Source organism: Oncorhynchus tshawytscha, linkage group LG10 (assembly GCF_018296145.1).
Source record: "Oncorhynchus tshawytscha isolate Ot180627B linkage group LG10, Otsh_v2.0, whole genome shotgun sequence".
NCBI classification, from domain to species: domain Eukaryota; kingdom Metazoa; phylum Chordata; class Actinopteri; order Salmoniformes; family Salmonidae; genus Oncorhynchus; species Oncorhynchus tshawytscha.
In genome coordinates this window covers 19,963,187-19,983,263 of record NC_056438.1, presented here as the reverse complement: position 1 = coordinate 19,983,263, position 20,077 = coordinate 19,963,187, and the positions used below count along the sequence as shown (strand labels likewise).

Below are 20,077 nucleotides of genomic sequence, written 5' to 3'. Positions count from 1 at the left end.
CCCATCACGCTCACACACACAGTACATACACAAATACGTAGCAAATGTGTGCATATGTTTTATCCTTGGAGTATGGGTACTAAGACAAGTGGCAGTGTGTGTCGGCACACAGAGGAGTGTATAGTTCTGTCTTCTGTCTTATTGTGTGTGTTAGAGAGAGGGCGACAACCTCAGCGTATGTGTCTTTGTATGTGTGTGCTTGTGTATGTGTGTGCGCATGCGTGCAGAGTGAGAGTGTGAGTGTGAGTGTGACTGTGACTGTGAGTGTGTGTGTGTGTGTGTGTGTGTGTGTGTGTGTGTGTGTGTGTGTGTGTGTGTGCGTGTGTGTATGTGCGTGTCTGTGTGCGTGCGAGAGAGAGAGTCTTCTCTGTAGTGTCAGTTCTTTGATCAGCCTCCCACTGCTCAGGAGACAACCCCTGGTGTCTTGGAGGCAGATGAAACACACACACATCCATAGATGAAACACTGTGCTTCTATCCTCCCTCCCTCCCTTCCTCCCTCTCTCTCTATCCGGGGCCACCTCACAGTCATAGAACACCTACTATCTATCTATCTTCTCTTCTCCCCTTGCCTCTCTCCTCTCTTCTCCCTTAACAAGTGCTGCTTACCCAGCCTTTCATCTCTTGTTGAACCAGTTTATTTATTAACAGGCCTTGATGTTTTATTCTATATCGCCTTTATTAACGTATGTGTGAGGACAGGCGACTGTAGAATATGTGAGAGGACAGGCGACTGTAGAATGTGGGAGAGGACTGGCGACTGTAGAATGTGGGAGTGGACGGGTGACTATAGAATGTGGGAGCGGACGGGCGACTATAGAATGTGGGAGTGGACGGGCGACTATAGAATGTGTGGACGGGTGACTATAGAATGTGGGAGTGGACGGGTGACTATAGAATGTGGACGGGGGAGAGGACGGGCGACTATAGAATGTGGGAGAGGACGGGCGACTGTAGAATGTGGGAGAGGACGGGCGACTGTAGAATGTGGGAGTGGACGGGCGACTATAGAATGTGGGAGAGGACGGGCGACTATAGAATGTGGGAGAGGACGGGCGACTATAGAATGTGGGAGTGGACGGGCGACTATAGAATGTGGGAGAGGACGGGCGACTATAGAATGTGGGAGTGGACGGGCGACTATAGAATGTGGGAGAGGACGGGTGACTATAGAATGTGGGAGTGGAGGACGTGCGACTGTAGAATGTGGGAGTGGACGGGCGACTATAGAATGTGGGAGAGGACGGGCGACTATAGAATGTGGAGTGAGTGGACGGGCGACTATAGAATGAATGGGAGAGGACGGGCGACTATAGAATGTGTAGGATGAGAGGACGGGCGACTATAGAATGTGGGAGAGGACGGGCGACTATAGAATGTGGGAATGGACGGGCGACTATAGAATGTGGGAGAGGACGGGCGACTATAGAATGTGGGAGGAGGGCGACTATAGAATGTGGGAGAGGACGGGCGACTATAGAATGTGGGAGTGGAGACTATAGAATGTGGGAGAGGACGGGTGACTATAGAATGTGGAGAGGACGGGCGACTATAGAATGTGGGAGTGGACGGGTGACTATAGAATGTGGGGAAGGACGGGTGACTATAGAATGTGGGAGAGGACGGGTGACTATAGAATGTGGGAGAGGACGGGTGACTATAGAATGTGGGAGTGGACGGGTGACTATAGAATGTGGGAGAGGACGGGTGACTATAGAATGTGGGAGTGGACGGGTGACTATAGAATGTGGGAGTGGACGGGTGACTATAGAATGTGGGAGTGGACGGGTGACTATAGAATGTGGGAGAGGACGGGTGACTATAGAATGTGGGAGTGGACGGGTGACTATAGAATGTGGGAGAGGACAGGTGACTATAGAATGTGGGAGTGGACGGGTGACTATAGAATGTGGGGAGGAGGACGGGTGACTGTAGAATGTGGGGGACGGGTGACTATAGAACGGGGACTAGAATGTGGGAGTGGACGGGTGACTATAGAATGTGGGAGTGGACGGGCGACTATAGAATGTGGGAGAGGACGGGTGACTATAGAATGTGGGAGAGGACAGGTGACTATAGAATGTGGGAGTGGGTGGGAGCGGACGGGTGACTATAGAATGTGGGAGAGGACGGGTGACTGTAGAATGTGGGAGTGGACGGGCGACTATAGAATGTGGAAGAGGACGGGTGACTATAGAATGTGGGAGTGGACGGGCGACTATAGAATGTGGAAGAGGACGGGTGACTATAGAATGTGGGAGTGGACTGGCGACTATAGAATGTGGAAGAGGACGGGTGTCTATAGAATGTGGGAGAGGACGGGCGACTATAGAATGTGGGAGTGGACGGGTGACTATAGAATGTGGAAGAGGACGGGTGACTATAGAATGTGGGAGAGGACGGGCGACTATAGAATGTGGAAGAGGACGGGTGACTATAGAATGTTGGAGAGGACGGGTGACTATAGAATGTGGAAGAGGACGGGTGACTATAGAATGTGGAAGAGGACGGGCGACTATAGAATGTGGAAGAGGACGGGTGACTATAGAATGTGGGAGAGGACGGGTGACTATAGAATGTGGAAGAGGACGGGTGACTATAGAATGTGGAAGAGGACGGGTGACTATAGAATGTGGGAGTGGACGGGCGACTATAGAATGTGGGAGTGGACAGGTGACTATAGAATGTGGGAGTGGACGGGCGACTATAGAATGTGGAAGAGGACGGGTGACTATTGAATGTGGAAGAGGACGGGTGACTATAGAATGTGGGAGTGGACGGGTGACTATAGAATGTGGGAGAGGACGGGTGACTATAGAATGTGGGAGAGGACGGGCGACTATAGAATGTGGAAGAGGACGGGTGACTATAGAATGTTGGAGAGGACGGGTGACTATAGAATGTGGAAGAGGACGGGTGACTATAGAATGTGTGAGTGGACGGGTGACTATAGAATGTGGGAGAGGACGGGTGACTATAGAATGTGGAAGAGGACGGGCGACTATAGAATGTGGAGAACATTATTGTCAAAATAAACTCTCTATTAACGATGCATCTCTCTCTCTCTCTCTCTCTCTCTCTCTCTCTCTCCCTCTCCCCCCCCTATCTCCCTCTTCCTCCCCCCTCTGTCCCACTCTCCTCACCTTTGTAAAGGTTTCCTGAGTACAGGGGACCAGTCAGCCAAGGGGAACTACGGTCTGTTGGACCAGATCCAGGCTCTGCGTTGGCTCAATGAGAACATCGGCCATTTTGGGGGCGACCCCGAGCGTATCACCATCTTCGGCTCTGGCGCCGGGGCATCCTGCGTCAACCTCCTCATCCTCTCGCACCACTCCGAGGGTAAGGGGCACGCTGGTGGGTTACATTCATATTTTATTTGATTTACTTCTCAGTTCTTAGATGACTTACTCTTACCCGGTAGAACAAGGGTACATGGATATACTATCTGGTTACTCCCAAGGATGGATTGGTTCAAAGTGAGTTCAGAGTGACATCATCTTTTACCCCATAGAATACCAGAGCCAAAAGTAGTGCACTACCTAGGGATTAGAGTGGCATTTGAGACAGAGGATCAACATTTATATTGGGAGCAATGTGGTCCAATGACCTGCAGGGAAACCTTGACAACCGCACTCCTCTGCGTTGAACATATTATACTGCCAGGTATACTCTGACCCCTCTGAGAGAGAGAGAGAGAGAGAGAGAGAGAGAGAGAGAGAGAGAGACTGTAGAGAGAGAGAGAACGCGAGTGAGACTGTGTAGAGAGAGAGAGAGTCTGTAGAGAGTGAGAGAGAGAGCGAGAGACTGTAGAGAGAGAGAGACTGTGTAGAGAGAGAGAGAGACTGCAGAAAGCGAGAGAGAGAATGAGAGACTAGAGAGGGAGAGCGAGAGACTGTAGAGAGAGAGAGACTGTAGAGAGAGAGAGACCGTAGAGAGACTGTAGAGAGAGGGAGGGAGACTGTAGAGAGAGAGAGACTGTAGATAGAGAGTGAGAGAGAGAGAGAGAGAGAGAGAGGCTGTAGAGAGACTGTAGAGAGAGAGACTAGAGGGGAGAGAGAGAGACTGTAGAGAGAGAGAGGCTGTAGAGAGACTGTAGAGAGAGAGACTAGAGGGAGAGAGAGAGAGACTGTAGAGAGAGAGAGAGAGAGAGAGAGACTGTAGAGAGAGAGACTGTAGAGGGGAGAGAGAGAGAATGTAGAGAGAGAGAGAGACTGTAGAGAGAGAGACTAGAGGGAGAGAGAGAGAGAGACTGTAGAGAGAGAGAGAGAGAGAGAGAGACTGTAGAGGGAGAGAGAGAATGTAGAGAGAGAGAGACTGTAGAGAGACTGTAGAGAGAGATTGTAGAGGGAGAGAGAGAGAGACTGTAGAGGGAGAGAGAGAGAGACTGTAGAGGGAGAGAGAGGGAGACTGTAGAGGGAGAGAGAAAACTGTAGAGAGAGATAGAACCGTAGAGAGAGAGAGAGATTGACTGTAGAGAGGGAGAGAAAGAGAGAGACACTGTAGAGAGAGAAGGAGAGAGAGACTAGAGAAAGTAAGAGATGTATGTTTTCTGTATGTATTTTTCTGTGTGTGTGCGTGTGTGTGTGTGTGTGTGTGTGTGTGCGTGTGTGTGTGTGTGTGTGTGTGTGTCTAGACATGAGACTGTGAGTAAACAACCAATATAGTATGTGCATGTCCTCCTTTCCTACCCTAACCTACATGTCCTCTCCTCCTCTAACCTACATGTCCTCTCCTCCTCTCCTACCCTAACCTACATGTCCTCTCCTCCTCTAACCTACATGTCCTCTCCTCCTCTCCTACCCTAACCTACATGTCCTCTCGTCCTCTAACCTACATGTCCTCTCCTCCTCTTCTACCCTAACCTACATGTCCTCTCCTCTCCTACCCTAACTTACATGTCCTCTCCTACCCTAACCTACATGTCCTCTCCTCTCCTCTCCTAACTTACATGTCCTCTCCTCTCCTACCCTAACCTACATGTCATCTCCTACCCTAACCTACATGTCCTCTCCTCTCCTAACCTACATGTCCTCTCCTCTCCTACCCTAACCTACATGTCCTCTCCTCTCCTACCCTAACTTACATGTCCTCTCCTACCCTAACCTACATGTCCTCTCCTCTCCTACCCTAACCTACATGTCCTCTCCTCTCCTAACTTACATGTCCTCTCCTACCCTAACCTACATGTCCTCTCCTCTCCTACCCTAACCTACATGTCCTCTCCTCTCCTACCCTAACCTACATGTCCTCTCCTACCCTAACCTACATGTCCTCTCCACTCCTACCCTAACCTACATGTCCTCTCCTCTCCTACCCTAACTTACATGTCCTCTCCATTCCTACCCTAACCTACATGTCCTCTCCTACCCTAACCTAAATGTCCTCTCTTCTCCTACCCTAACCTACATGTCCTCTCCACTCCTACCCTAACCTACATGTCCTCTCCATTCCTACCCTAACCTACATGTCCTCTCCTCTCCTACCCTAACTTACATGTCCTCTCCTACCCTAAACTACATGTCCTCTCCTCTCCTACCCTAACCTACATGTCCTCTCTTCTCCTACCCTAACCTACATGTCCTCTCTTCTCCTACCCTAACCTACATGTCCTCTCCTCTCCTACCCTAACCTACATGCCCTCTCCTCTCCTACCCTAACTTACATGTCCTCTCCTACCCTAACCTACATGTCCTCTCCTCTCCTACCCTAACCTACATGTCCTCTCCTCTCCTACCCTAACTTACATGTCCTCTCCTACCCTAACCTACATCTCCTCTCCTCTCCTACCCTAACCTACATGTCCTCTCTTCTCCTACCCTAACCTACATGTCCTCTCCTCTCCTACCCTAACCTACATGTCCTCTCCTCTCCTCTCCTACCCTAACCTACATGCCCTCTCCTCTCCTACCCTAACTTACATGTCCTCTCCTACCCTAACCTACATGTCCTCTCCTCTCCTACCCTAACCTACATGTCCTCTCCTCTCCTACCCTAACTTACATGTCCTCTCCTACCCTAACCTACATCTCCTCTCCTCTCCTACCCTAACCTACATGTCCTCTCCTACCCTAACGTACATGTCCTCTCCTCTCCTACCCTAACCTACATTTCCTCTCCTCTCTTACCCTAACCTACATGTCCTCTCCTCTCCTACCCTAACCTACATGTCCTCTCCACTCCTACCTTGACCTACATGTCCTCTCCTCTCCTACCCTAACCTACATGTCCTCTCCTCTCCTACCCTAACCTACATGTCCTCTCCTCCTCTCTTGTCTTGTCTCATCATTGACTCATCTCCTCTGCTGCCACTCACCCATACATTAAAACCAGTTCTCTCTGCTGTCAAACCCATCTTCATCTTAATCACCGTCCTCATCGTCATCTAACACCAGCCCTCCAGACTACAACTCCTCCACCTGTCACTCAAAGCTCCCGGGGTGCCAGGTAAGGAACACTCTCGCTCCCCACGGGGAACACCAGTCATGTCATCCCACCACTCAACAAATCAACTGTGGCATGATACATGTGTTTATGGAGGAGAGGTGGATGAGACGCGAGGGAGAGAGGAGGGGGAAGGGGGATACAGATCGGTATGATGAGAGTGGGAAAGGGAGGAGAGGGGAGAAGAGGGGGGAGGTAGCGGAAGGGTAAGATGCACTGAGAGAGAGAGGGAAGGAGGAAAGAGAGAAACTGATTAGGATTTAGGATGAAATATAGATGAGTCACCTCTCTCCCCTTCCTCATACTTTCTCTCACTTACTTCCTCACCCCCCCACTATGAGGAGTAATGCTGAAGTAGCAGGTCGGCTGAGCCACGCGCTCCCTAATAGTCTTCCCTGGGAAAGAGGCTCTGCTCTGCGTCACTGCTTAATTATTCACCAGGAATCTGCAGGAGAGGGAAGGAGTGTGGAGGAATAGAGCAATACGAAGGAGGAAGAGGGGAAAGAATGAGAGCTCCCCCCTGTAACGAGGCACCACAGTAGTTCGTTTTCACCGCAGGACAGACAGAGAGAGAAAAAGACAAGAGAAATCTGTAGAAAAGAGGAAGGAAATGTGTTTCTTTAATAAGAGGCAGACTGTGCAGTCCCCCATCGATTCCCCAGTCCGGGCTGAATCTCATACAGTATCATCTCAACTATGGAGTTTAAAGCGCATTACTTTCTATCTGATTTTTTTACAGTGACTAAGAGAGGGAAAATAGAGAAATCCCTGGAGCGAAAATGGAACAAACATTCACCACCTAACTAAGTATTCTTTAGAAAATGATCTTATCTTTTCTGGAAGGAAAGTAGACAAGGAGAAGAAAGCCACTTTAGACTAGAGAGACACAACCTTGGCTGCCACTGTAGTAATCAAACATGTACAGTACACTTTGGGCCGTATTCAATTTTCAGACAAAAAAAAAGGGAATATCCGCTCACCTTTTTTCTTGTTTTGTCCTGCTCCTGATATTACATTGGACGTTCATAAAACCTCCTCCTTTCAGATTCACTCGTCTAACTTCTCCTTCTACTCTCTGTCCTCCAGGGTTGTTCCAGAGGGCCATAGCCCAGAGTGGCTCAGCCATCTCCAGCTGGTCGGTCAACTACCAGCCCCTCAAGTACACCAAGATCCTGGCCCGGAAGGTAGGCTGCAGCCACTCAGAGACGGCAGAGTTGGTGGACTGTCTGAGGAAGAAGAACTTCAGGGAGCTGGTGGATCAGGACATCCAGCCGGCCCGCTACCACATCGCCTTCGGACCCGTAGTGGACGGAGACGTGGTGCCGGACGACCCTGAGATACTCATGCAGCAGGTGGGAGTAAGGAGCAGGGGGCGGGTGTATTGTTGGGGGTGGGGATGGGGTGGAGGTTAGTGTGGCTATATTAGTCATGGCTCTCTGACCGCAGAGACGTATTCTATTGGTTCTGATGAAATCTCAGTGCCAGGGTTACCAAGAGTAACGTAAAAAGATGAAGGTTATGATAAGACATTACTATAATGGTTAAGTGTAATTTAAGACAGGTTTATATTTTATGCTTGTTGGTGTTAATAGTGCTTTTCAAGGAGCCCAAAGTGCTTAAAATGTTATGAGGCAGCAAAATCTCATGCACTTCTAATGTGTCTACATACCTAACATGTCCTTCCCTCGTTTTGCCACAAGGGGGAGTTCCTGAACTATGACATCCTGATAGGAGTGAACCAGGGAGAGGGGCTGAAGTTTGTAGATGACAGTGAAGACAATGATGGGATCTCAGCTGCAGCGTTCGACTACACCATCTCTAACTTTGTGGACAATCTCTATGGATATCCTGAGGGTAATGGTCTCTATATCCCTACTAATTGTAAACTGTCATTGTCAAAACATATCGATTCGAAGGTTGTAAAGATGGGTAGAGGTCTGTCCGTGATAAAGAGATGGTCGGCTTTTTTGACACCACACTCCACAAAGCAAGTCCTGCAGGCTCTAGTTTTATCTTATCTTGATTATTGTCCAGTCATATGGTCAAGTGCTGCAAAGAAGGACCTAGAAAAAGCTCTAACACTTACCCCACCAGACATACCACCAGGGGTCTTTTCACACTTCCCAATTCCAGAAAAAAATGAAAAAACGTAAAGTATTATATAGAGCCATGATTTCATGGAACTCTTCAAGTGAGTTTTTTTTAAATCAGCACGGCGTGGACGATAACTGCCGCTATCGCAACAGCTAATGGGGATCCTAATAAAATACCAGAATACCAATACCAATTCATGTGCAGCTTTTTATTGAGTAAAGTAACAATATAATAACGGTGTAAGAGTATAATAACAAGAATAATAATATCATAACAATATAATACATAACCTCTTGAGAGGAATGATGTCTCAAAGCCAACTTCTGTGGTTTACTATTTGGTAAAAATGTCTCTTTAAACTTCAATTCGCTATCATGTGCCTTTTTGTCTGACCCCTCCCTTTCTATACTCTCTATTTCTATACTCTCTATCTCTCTTTCCCTTTCTCTCCCTATCTCTATATCTCTTTCTCTCCCTTTCTATACTCTCTATCTCTCTTTCCCTTTCTATACTCTCTATCTCTCTTTCCCTTTCTATACTCTCTATCTCTCTTTCCCTTTCTCTCCCTTGCTATACTCTCTATCTCTATTTCCCTTTCTCTCCCTTGCTATACTCTCTATCTCTATTTCCCTTTCTCTCCCTTGCTATACTCTCTCTCTCTATTTCTCTAACCCTTTCTCTCCCTTTCTATACTCTCTCTCTCCATTTCCCTTTCTCTCCCTTTCTATACTCTCTCTCTCTCTATTTCTCTTTCCTTTCTCTCCCTTTCTATACTCTCTCTATTTCCCTTTCTTTATACTCTCTATTTCCCTTTCTCTCCCTTTCTATACTCTCTATTTCCCTTTCTCTCCCTTTCTATACTCTCTATTTCCCTTTCTCTCCCTTTCTATACTCTATTTCCCTTTCTCTCCCTTTCTATACTCTCTATTTCCCTTTCTCTCCCTTTCTATACTCTCTATTTCCCTTTCTCTCCCTTTCTATACTCTCTATCTCTCTTTCCCTTTATCTCCCTTTCTATGCTCACCTTTCGCTCATCTTCTGGCTCCATCTGTATCTCTCTTTCTCAACTTCCCTCTCTTGAATTTTCACTCTCTCTTGTGTCCAACCTCCCTCCCTCCCCTCTCCTTACTCTCCCTCTCCTCCCACCACCCTCCTCCCTCTCCTCCCCTCTAGGTAAGGACATCCTGAGAGAGACCATTAAGTTCATGTACACTGACTGGGCCGACCGTGACAACGGAGACATGAGGAGAAAAACCCTCCTCGCCCTGTTCACGGACCACCAGTGGGTGGCGCCAGCGGTGGCCACGGCCAAACTGCACGCAGAGTTCCAATCTCCTGTTTACTTCTACACCTTCTACCACCACTGTCAGACGGAGACGCGGCCGGAGTGGGCAGACGCAGCCCACGGGGATGAGATCCCCTACGTGTTCGGGGTTCCCATGATCGGAGCCACCGACCTGTTCCCCTGCAACTTCTCTAAGAATGATGTCATGCTCAGTGCTGTAGTCATGACGTACTGGACAAACTTTGCTAAGACGGGGTAGGTAGTGAACGGTACAGGGTAGAAGGTGGAAAGAATGTTTGGTTTGCTCTCTCTGCTCTTGAGGACTATTTAATTTAGGGCTCAATTCACACCGTATCGCCAAAATTCAGCACTATAATGCGCTTGAAATGTAAAGGTTATTTCCGATTGAGCCAAACTGCAGCTAACCTATAAGAATCTAAGCCCTGACTAAGCCCTGTCTAAGCCAGGGGGGGTTCCACTAAGCTATATGGAATTGTTTTAAGAAGGTCATACCAAGGATTTCGATTTTTGAAGTATCCCAAAAATTTGATGAAAAATAATTTTGGGCCTTACTGCTCTTAGCCCAAACAAACACATTGAATAACAGATAGTCCTTACTGCTCTTAGCCCAAACAAACACACTGAATAACAGATAGTCCTTACTGCTCTTAGCCCATACAAACACACTGAATAACAGATAGTCCTTACTGCTCTTAGCCCAAACAAACACACTGAATAACAGATAGGCCTTACTGCTCTTAGCCCATACAAACACACTGAATAACAGATAGTCCTTACTGCTCTTAGCCCAAACAAACACATTGAATAACAGATAGTCCTTACTGCTCTTAGCCCAAACAAACACACTGAATAACAGATAGTCCTTACTGCTCTTAGCCCAAACAAACACACTGAATAACAGATAGTCCTTACTGCTCTTAGCCCAAACAAACACACTGAATAACAGATAGTCCTTACTGCTCTTAGCCCATACAAACACACTGAATAACAGATAGTCCTTACTGCTCTTAGCCCAAACAAACACACTGAATAACAGATAGTCCTTACTGCTCTTAGCCCATACAAACACACTGAATAACATATTCACTACATGAAACATCAGATAGTCCCCAAAACAAAATCTGAAGGAAGTTTGTTCTGAAGCGTCTGTCCTACATCTGAGAGATATTAGAAAGATCAGGAAACATTTGTTATTTGTTTTTACATGTGTTTTAACCCCCTATTTTTGGCACTAAACAGTCTCCATATGTACTTCCATACATTTTATTCAACTGGTGCCGGGGGACCTCCAGACGAGTCTTGTGAGGCCTGTGGGCGTCCGTCATGGTCTGACATACACCACTCTAGCTCTGTCACCTTTCACCTCAGATGTCTCATGGTCTGACATACACCACCCTAGCTCTGTCACCTTTCACCTCAGATGTCTCATGGTCTGACATACACCTCTGTCACCTTTCACCTCAGATGTCTCATGGTCTGACATACACCACTCTAGCTCTGTCACCTTTCACCTCAGATGTCTCATGGTCTGACATACACCACTCTAGCTCTGTCACCTTTCACCGCAGATGTCTCATGGTCTGACATACACCACCCTAGCTCTGTCACCTTTCACCCCAGATGTCTCATGGTCTGACATACACCACTCTAGCTCTGTCACCTTTCACCTCAGATGTCTCATGGTCTGACATACACCACACTAGCTCTGTCACCTTTCACCTCAGATGTCTCATGGTCTGACATACACCACTCTAGCTCTGTCACCTTTCACCGCAGATGTCTCATGGTCTGACATACACCACACTAGCTCTGTCACATTTCACCGCAGATGTCTCATGGTCTGACATACACCACTCTAGCTCTGTCACCTTTCACCTCAGATGTCTCATGGTCTGACATACACCACTCTAGCTCTGCCACCTTTCACCCCAGATGTCTCATGGTCTGACATACACCACTCTAGCTCTGCCACCTTTCACCCCAGATGTCTCATGGTCTGACATACACCACCCTAGCTCTGTCACCTTTCACCCCAGATGTCTCATGGTCTGACATACACCACTCTAGCTCTGTCACCTTTCACCTCAGATGTCTCATGGTCTGACATCACTAGCTCTGTCACCTTTCACCTCAGATGTCTCATGGTCTGACATACACCACTCTAGCTCTGTCACCTTTCACAGATGTCTCATGGTCTGCTCTGTCACCTTTCACCTCAGATGTCTCATGGTCTGACATACACCACACTAGCTCTGTCACCTTTCACCGCAGATGTCTCATGGTCTGACATACACCACACCACTACACCACTCTAGCTCTGTCACCTTTCACCTCAGATGTCTCATGGTCTGACATCAGATGTCCATGGTCTGACTAGCTCTGTCACCTTTCACCTCAGATGTCTCATGGTCTGACATACACCACTCTAGCTCTGTCACCTTTCACCTCAGATGTCTCAGATGTCTCATGGTCTGACATACACCACACTGTCACTTTCACCTCAGATGTCTCTGTCTGACATACACCACTCTAGCTCTGTCACCTTTCACCTCAGATGTCTCATGGTCTGACATACACCACTCTAGCTCTGCCACCTTTCACCTCAGATGTCTCATGTCTCTGTCACCTTTCACCTCAGATGTCTCATGGTCTGACATACACCACTCTAGCTCTGCCACCTTTCACCCCAGATGTCTCATGGTCTGACAAACACCACTCTAGCTCTGCCACCTTTCACCCCAGATGTCTCATGGTCTGACATACACCACTCTAGCTCTGCCACCTTTCACCCCAGATGTCTCATGGTCTGACAAACACCACTCTAGCTCTGCCACCTTTCACCCCAGATGTCTCATGGTCTGGCTCTGTCACCTTTCACCCCAGAACATGGTCTGACATACACCACTCTAGCTCTGCCACCTTTCACCCCAGATGTCTCATGGTCTGACAAACACTGTTCTAGCTCTGTCACCTTTCACCGCAGATGTCTCATGGTCTGACATTGTCACGAGTTACTAAGGTGGGTGGAATCAGGCGCAGAGAGCAGGTTTCAATTATTAGACAGTTTATTCTCCGGCGCACAAAACAACGGTCAACCCAACACACAGGGTGAATAACCCAACACACAGGGTGAATAACCCAACACACAGGGTGAATAACCCAACACACAGGGTGAATAACCCAACACACAGGGTGAATAACCCAACACACAGGTTGAATAACCCAACACACAGGGTGAATAACACACAGGGTGAATAACCCAACACACAGGGTGAATAACCCAACACACAGGGTGAATAACCCAACACACAGGGTGAATAACCCAACACACAGGGTGAATAACCCAACACACAGGGTGAATAACCCAACACACAGGGTGAATAACCCAACACACAGGGTGAATAATCCAACGCAGGACCAGAATAGTCCGGAGAATAAAACTCATGAACACCACCAAATAACAGGAATACAAAAACAATCCCACACAAAACAAGGGCGGGACAACCTACTAAATATAAGGAGGCTAATTAAACTAAAATACACACAGGTGAAACTAATAAGACAAAACCAACAGACAAACGAAAAAGGGATCGGTAGTGGCTAGTAGGACGGTGACGACGACCACCGAGCACCGCCCGAACAGGCAGGGGAGCCAACTTCGGCGGAAGTCGTGACAGACATACACCACTCTAGCTCTGTCACCTTTCACCGCAGATGCAAAAGTGCAAAATAGGTGTATGTGGTGGATTGAGATGCATCCAATTTATGGGGACGTGGACATCAACCTTAAGGGGTGAATGCAGTCTCCGCTAGGCAGGAATTTAGCCTTTAAATGTAAATTGCACTATACCGCTGATCTTCAGTGATACGGATTGAATCGAGCCCTAAGTCTATGGTTTCCAGCCAGAACAAGTGTATCATACTATATGCAGGGGTGAAAGGAAGCTGGTATTGTCTGGTACGAAGCACCAGCAAAATAAATAGTGGGGTTACCCATACAGGTTAAACATGAGACTATCACAATAATTCAAGCAAAAATGCCATGTAAACTGTAGGCTATTAAACTATTATTTATCATTACCGTATGTTAGTCACATGAAAAATGTGTGAATGGACTTGAAAACGTGTGAAATACGCTCCGAAATGCGGTGTGGTTTGAAAAAACAGTGACATTTTGCAAAGGCAGACTTGGCCAAGACCGAGACATTCACGGACAGTGGCTGCATCAATTCAGGTTACAAGTGTAGGCCTAAGGGATGACAATCACTGAACGTCATTCATTAGACTTTTGGGGTTTTGTTACAGGTGTTTCTTTCTATTCCTCATATTATGTGCACAGTGCACTGTATGGATGCAGGAATTCTTTTAGAGTGAATGAATACGAGCAGGTAGCCAGGTTTACAGAAGCCTTGTGAACTGATCGTTGGACAATCAGATGAAAACATCATGACTGGTTGTGTTTATGCCACAATAAAAGGTCCTACATTTTAAAAGTGAAATGACAAACCTTTAGGACTTTAGGCCCACAGAGATCCTATTGAATGAATAGGGATTGTATAGGTAATTCTATGATTAGGCCCATAAACAACTAAATAAATGGTCACGCAATTGTTGTCATGCAAGCATGTGCACACATAGGAGGTGCCACATCAGGAATAAAATTTAATCTACTTTCACCCCCGACTACACAGTTGAAGTCGGAAGTTTACATACACTTAGGTTGGAGTCATTAAAACTCGTTTTTCAACCACTCCACAAATGTCTTAACTATAGTTTTGGCAAGTCAGTTAGGACATCTACTTTGTGCATGACACAAACAATTGTTTACTGACAGATTATTTCACTGTATCACAATTCCAGTGGGTCAGAAGTTTACATACAACTAAGTTGACTGTGCCTTTAAACAACTTGGAAAATTCCAGAAAAGGATGTCATGGCTTTAGAAGCTTCTGATAGGATAATTTACATCATTTGAGTCAATTGGAGGTGTACCTGTGGATGTATTTCAAGGCCTACCTTCAAACTCAGTGCCTCTTTGCTTGACATCATGGGAAAATCAAAAGAAATCAGCCAAGACCTCAGAAACAAAATTGTCGACCTCCACAAGTCTGGTTCATCCTTGGGAGCCATTTCCAAATGCCTGAAGGTACCACGTTCAGCTGTACAAACAATAGTACGCAAGTATAAACACCATGGGACCACCCAGCCGTCATACCACTCAGGAAGGAGACACATTCTGTCTCCTAGAGATGAACGGACTTTGGTGCGAAAAGTGCAAATCAATCGCAGAACAGCAAAGGACCTTGTGAAGATGCTGTAGAAAACAGGTACAAAAGTATCTATATCCACAGTCAAACAAATCCTGTATCGACATAACCTGAAAGGCCGCTCAGCAAGGAAGAAGCCACTGCTCCAAAACCGCCATAAAAAAGCCAGACTACGGTTTGCAACTGCACATGAGGACAAAGATCGCACTTTTTGGAGAAATGCCCTCTGTTCTGAAACTAAAATAGAACTGTTTGGCCATAATGACCATCGTTATGTTTGGAGGAAAAAGGTGGAGACTTCCAAGCCGAAGAACACCATCCCAACCGTGAAGCATGGGGGTGGCAGCATCATGTTGTGGGGGTGCTTTGCTGTAGGAGGGACTGGTGCACTTCACAAAGTAGATGGCATCATGAGGGTGGAAAATTCTGTGGATATATTGAAGCAACATCTCAAGACATCAGTTAAAGCTTGGTCACAAATGGGTCTTCCAAATGGACAATGACCCCAAGCATACTTACAAAGTTGTGGCAAAATGGCTTAAGGACAACAATGTCAAGGTATTGGAGTGGCCATCACAAAGCCCAGACCTCAATCCTATGGAAAATGCATGTGCAGAACTGAAAAAATGTGTGCGAGCAAGGAGGCCTACAAACCTGACTCAGTTACATCAGCTCTCTCGGGAGGAATGGGCCAAAATTCACCCAACTTATTGTGAAAGGCTCCCTGAAATGTTTGACCCAAGTTAAACAATTTAAAGGCAATGCTACCAAATACTAATTGAGTGTATGTAAACTTCTGACCCACTGGGAATGTGATTAAAGAAATAAAAGCTGAATAAAATCATTCTCTAGTATTATTCTGACATTTCACATTCTTAAAATAAAGTGGTGTGTCACGATCGTCATACGAACTGGAAATATACTCAGACTAACGTTTTGGGTTCCACATGTTTAATAAAGGAAACTTACAAAGCAATAAGCAGCAAAGGAAACATGAAGTCATGTAGTGCTCACAGGCAACTACACACAAACAAGATCCCACAAAAACCAGTGGGGAAATGGCTGCCTAAATATGATCCCCAAGCAGAGACAACGATAAACAGCTGCCTCTTATTGGGAATCATATCAGGCCAACATAGAAATAATTAACCTAGATAGGAACACCCCCCCTAGTCACACCCGACCTAACCAAAATAGAGAATAACAAGACACTGGGGGCCGGCACACTTCAGGGCGAATGCGAGGAGGACGCACAGGACTGCACAGGACGTACCGGGACTGGGGACACGCACTTGAGGGAGAGTGCGTGGAGCAGACACAGGACGTACCGGACTAGGGACACGCACATCAGGGAGAGTGTGAGGAGGAGGCACAGGACATACTGGGCTGTGGAGGCGCACTGGAGACCTGGTGCATAGTACCGGCACAAATTGTACAGGAACAATGACACACTTCGCACGGTGAGTGCGGGGAGCTGACACAGGACGTACTGGGCTGTGTATGCGCACTGGAGACCTGGTGCGTAGAGCCGGCAGAAATCGTACCGGAACGGTGAAACACACTTTAGGGCGAGTGCGTGGAGGAGATGCAGGACGTACCGGATTGGGGAGGCGCACTGTAGGCCAGATGTGTGAAACTGGTGCAGATGACACCGGACTGGTGTCACGCTCTTCAGCACACCCGCTCTGCAGCACTCTCATCGCCACCACCTCTCTCCGGAATCTTTTGTCGAGTTCCTCCTTCGACTCCCTGACGGTCTCTGGCTCATTCCTCAGGTCCGCCGAGCACGCCGTGGTGGCATTTGTTTGATAAAAACAGTAGGATAAATACACATGTAAGTAGAGTCCATTCTCCTTTTACTCCCTTTCTTTTAAGAGCTTTGTCCCAATGGACCAGTCAGTCGATGCCCCCGCCCCCAAAAAATTAGGGCTAACTTTTGGGCTTACTCTGTGGCCGTGAACCCCGGCGTCGTCTCTGTCCTCCCTTCTCTCCCTGCATCTGCTTCCACAGAAGGCTTTCGTCTCCAGCCATAATTTCCTCCCAAGTCCAGGATGTCTTCTCCTCCTTTATCACCTCCCAAGCCCAAGATACCTTCTCTTCCCGGGCACGCTGCTTGGTCCTGTTGTGGTGGGATCTTCTGTCACGATCGTCGTACGAACTGGAAATATACTCAGCCCAACGTGCAGCGTGATTTGGGTTCCACATGTTTAATAAAGGAAACTTACAAAAATAGCAAAGGAAACATGAAGTCATGTAGTGCTCACAGGCAACTACACACAAACAAGATCCCACAAAAACCAGTGGGGAAATGGCTGCCTAAATATGATCCCCAATCAGATACAACGATAAACAGCTGCCTCTGATTGGGAACCATACCAGGCCAACATAGAAATAATAAACCTAGATAGGAACACTCCCTCTAGTCACACCCCGACCTAACCAAAATAGAGAATAACAAGGCTCTCTATGGTCAGGGCGTGACATGGTGATCTTAACTGACCTAAAACAGGGAATTTTTACTAGGATTAAATGTCAGGAATATATTTGGCTAAGGTGTATGTAAACTTCCGACTTCAACTGTATGTAAGATGCTATGAAATGTATTGCGATTTTGAGTTTCTTTTCATGTTTTAATGTCAAATTCAAGAGGTTGTTTAACAGTGAAATATACTATATAGTGTCTGTGTGTAATAACTTTGGAATACCTTTGATTGAAATCATTTAAATGAGATTGGTATTCATTTCTCCTCCAGGGACCCCAACCTGCCGGTGCCTCAGGACACCAAGTTCATCCACACCAAGCCCAACCGCTTCGAGGAGGTCATCTGGACCAAGTTCAACTCCAAGGACAAGCAGTACCTCCACATCGGTCTGAAGCCCCGCGTCAGGGACAACTACCGAGCCAACAAGGTGGCCTTCTGGCTAGAGCTGGTCCCTCACCTACATTCCCTCCATGACGAATTCCCCCCCACCACCAGGCTACCTCCAGGCAGCACCCGCCCCCCCGGGGTCCCCTGGAAGCCCAAACCCCGCACCACAGGCCACCCCTACCCCACATTCCCTGACCCCGTGGAGCCCTACGGATCAGAGCGGCCCAGACTGGACCTCTTCCCCGGTGACACGCGGGATTATTCCACAGAGCTGTCGGTGACAGTGGCGGTGGGGGCGTCGCTACTCTTCCTCAACATCCTGGCATTCGCCGCGCTCTACTACAAGCGGGACAAGCGGCAGGAGATGAGGCGCCACCGGCTCTCCCCGCAGCGCCACGGCGGGCCCGCCAACGACCTGGCGCACAGCCAGGAGGAAGAGATCATGTCCCTGCAGATGAAGCACTCGGAGCATGACCCGCACCACGACATGGAGCCCCTCCGGCCCCACGACATCCTGCGGCCCGCCTGCCCGCCCGACTACACTCTGGCCCTGCGGAGGGCCCCGGACGATGTGCCCCTCATGACCCCCAACACCATCACTATGATCCCCAGCACCATCACCGGCATGCAGCCCCTCCACCCCTTCAATACCTTCCCCAGCACCGGCCACAACAACACCCTGCCCCACCCCCACTCCACCACACGTGTATAGTAAAGCTAGAGCTCCCCCTGGGGGACCGGTGGACCAACTACTACGCTCTCTGGCTCCCTCTATATGGATATCTCTCTCTCTCTTACTCTTTGTTTCTCCAACCGTCAGCCTGCTGCCCTGATGCTGTGTACTTCCTACAGTGCCACCTGTTGAGGTTAAGTGGAAGTGCAGCTGAACTGCAGGGGCAGCAGATGTTTAGGGGGGACATTGAGACATTTAGAAACTATTTTGATGGGGTCTCGTATTCTCTGACTCTGACAGCCCCCAGACCTTGCCAGAGGACAATCCTCTTACTGTGCTTTTCATTTTGTTGTTTTTTCATCCTCCTTTTTATCTGTTTCTGTGCTGTAATAGGGTTGGAGATAGTTTTTTGGGGTGTTGGGTAAAGTGACCTCTGATATATTGGAAAACCTCTATCTCTCTACTCATGTCATCTGCTTACTTGATATAGTGTTTTCTCTTTTCTACATCCATATCTTTCCCTCTGTAGTTCTAAACCCCCCTCAAATGAACCCCTCAGCCCACCCTTAGGAATTGTTGGGAGTCTTTTTCATACAAGGCGTACAGTACATACAGTTAGCATCTATCATGAAAATATTGATATTCTGATATCGTCTTTCTACCAGCATTCTTGGTGCCAAGTACTGTGTTGTTTTCCCATAGGAGGGAACTGAGAGAGAATCAAGAGTGTGGAGTTGTATCAAGATAGCCTACTGACTGTGTTCATGAAAAGTGCCAATTTGGCCTATCTTGTGTGCTTTTTTCTTTGATTGTTTGATTGTTGCTTTCAGTTCTTATTTTTTTTGTGGAAAGAATTTTAAGTATATAGATATATAGTTATATATAAATGTGTACAAAGAAGAAGATATATAAATGGCTTTCTCAGTGGGGGATCTATGCATGAATTATTTTTTTAAATGATGATGGGGGAAGGACACTGGATAGTCAATGTTTCCACACTTCTCCTGTTTTAAACCATTTCTATCTCTATTTCAAATGCTTTTTCTTCCTATTTTATTCTTCAAAAACAAAAAATGGAGGCAATTAAAAAAAACTGCACGGATGCTCCTTTGATTTGCACAATTATCCTTTACAACAAGAAAAACCTGACTGGAACAAACATGAATAAAATAATGATCATACACCTTGAATATACAACACATTGCATATCATCACCATCCCCCATGTTCATTGCTTACTGTCTACTACTGCACTATAGACCACATGCTACCCCAACCAAATCAACTACCCCAGTAAATCAAAACAACCTTTATTCTTACAACACATTTCATACAAAGCAGGTGCAAACCAATGCGACCACATATCAGTCACACAGAGACCCCTCTCTCCCTGCTCTGCTATCATCAGGCCAGGGCCCCTGAGGGCCC

At 47.2% G+C, this 20,077-nt stretch overlaps 1 protein-coding gene across 5 annotated transcripts in view; it reads left to right on the top strand.

Moving 5' to 3' along the window:
• nlgn2a (neuroligin 2a) overlaps window positions 1-19,753 on the top strand; it is a 288,568-nt gene extending 268,815 nt beyond the window's left edge. For 3 of the 5 annotated variants that reach the window (XM_042328300.1, XM_042328302.1, XM_042328299.1), the window contains 5 exons: window positions 3,153-3,353; window positions 7,527-7,792; window positions 8,141-8,294; window positions 9,708-10,074; window positions 17,861-19,753. In XM_042328300.1, the coding sequence (XP_042184234.1) occupies window positions 3,153-3,353; window positions 7,527-7,792; window positions 8,141-8,294; window positions 9,708-10,074; window positions 17,861-18,689 (1,817 nt within the window). In that variant the 3' untranslated portion in view covers window positions 18,690-19,753. The remainder of the gene's footprint in view (window positions 1-3,152; window positions 3,354-7,526; window positions 7,793-8,140; window positions 8,295-9,707; window positions 10,075-17,860) is intronic. The other 2 variants (XM_042328303.1, XM_042328301.1) reach the window with 1 other exon arrangement.
• Window positions 19,754-20,077: the final 324 nt, after the last annotated feature.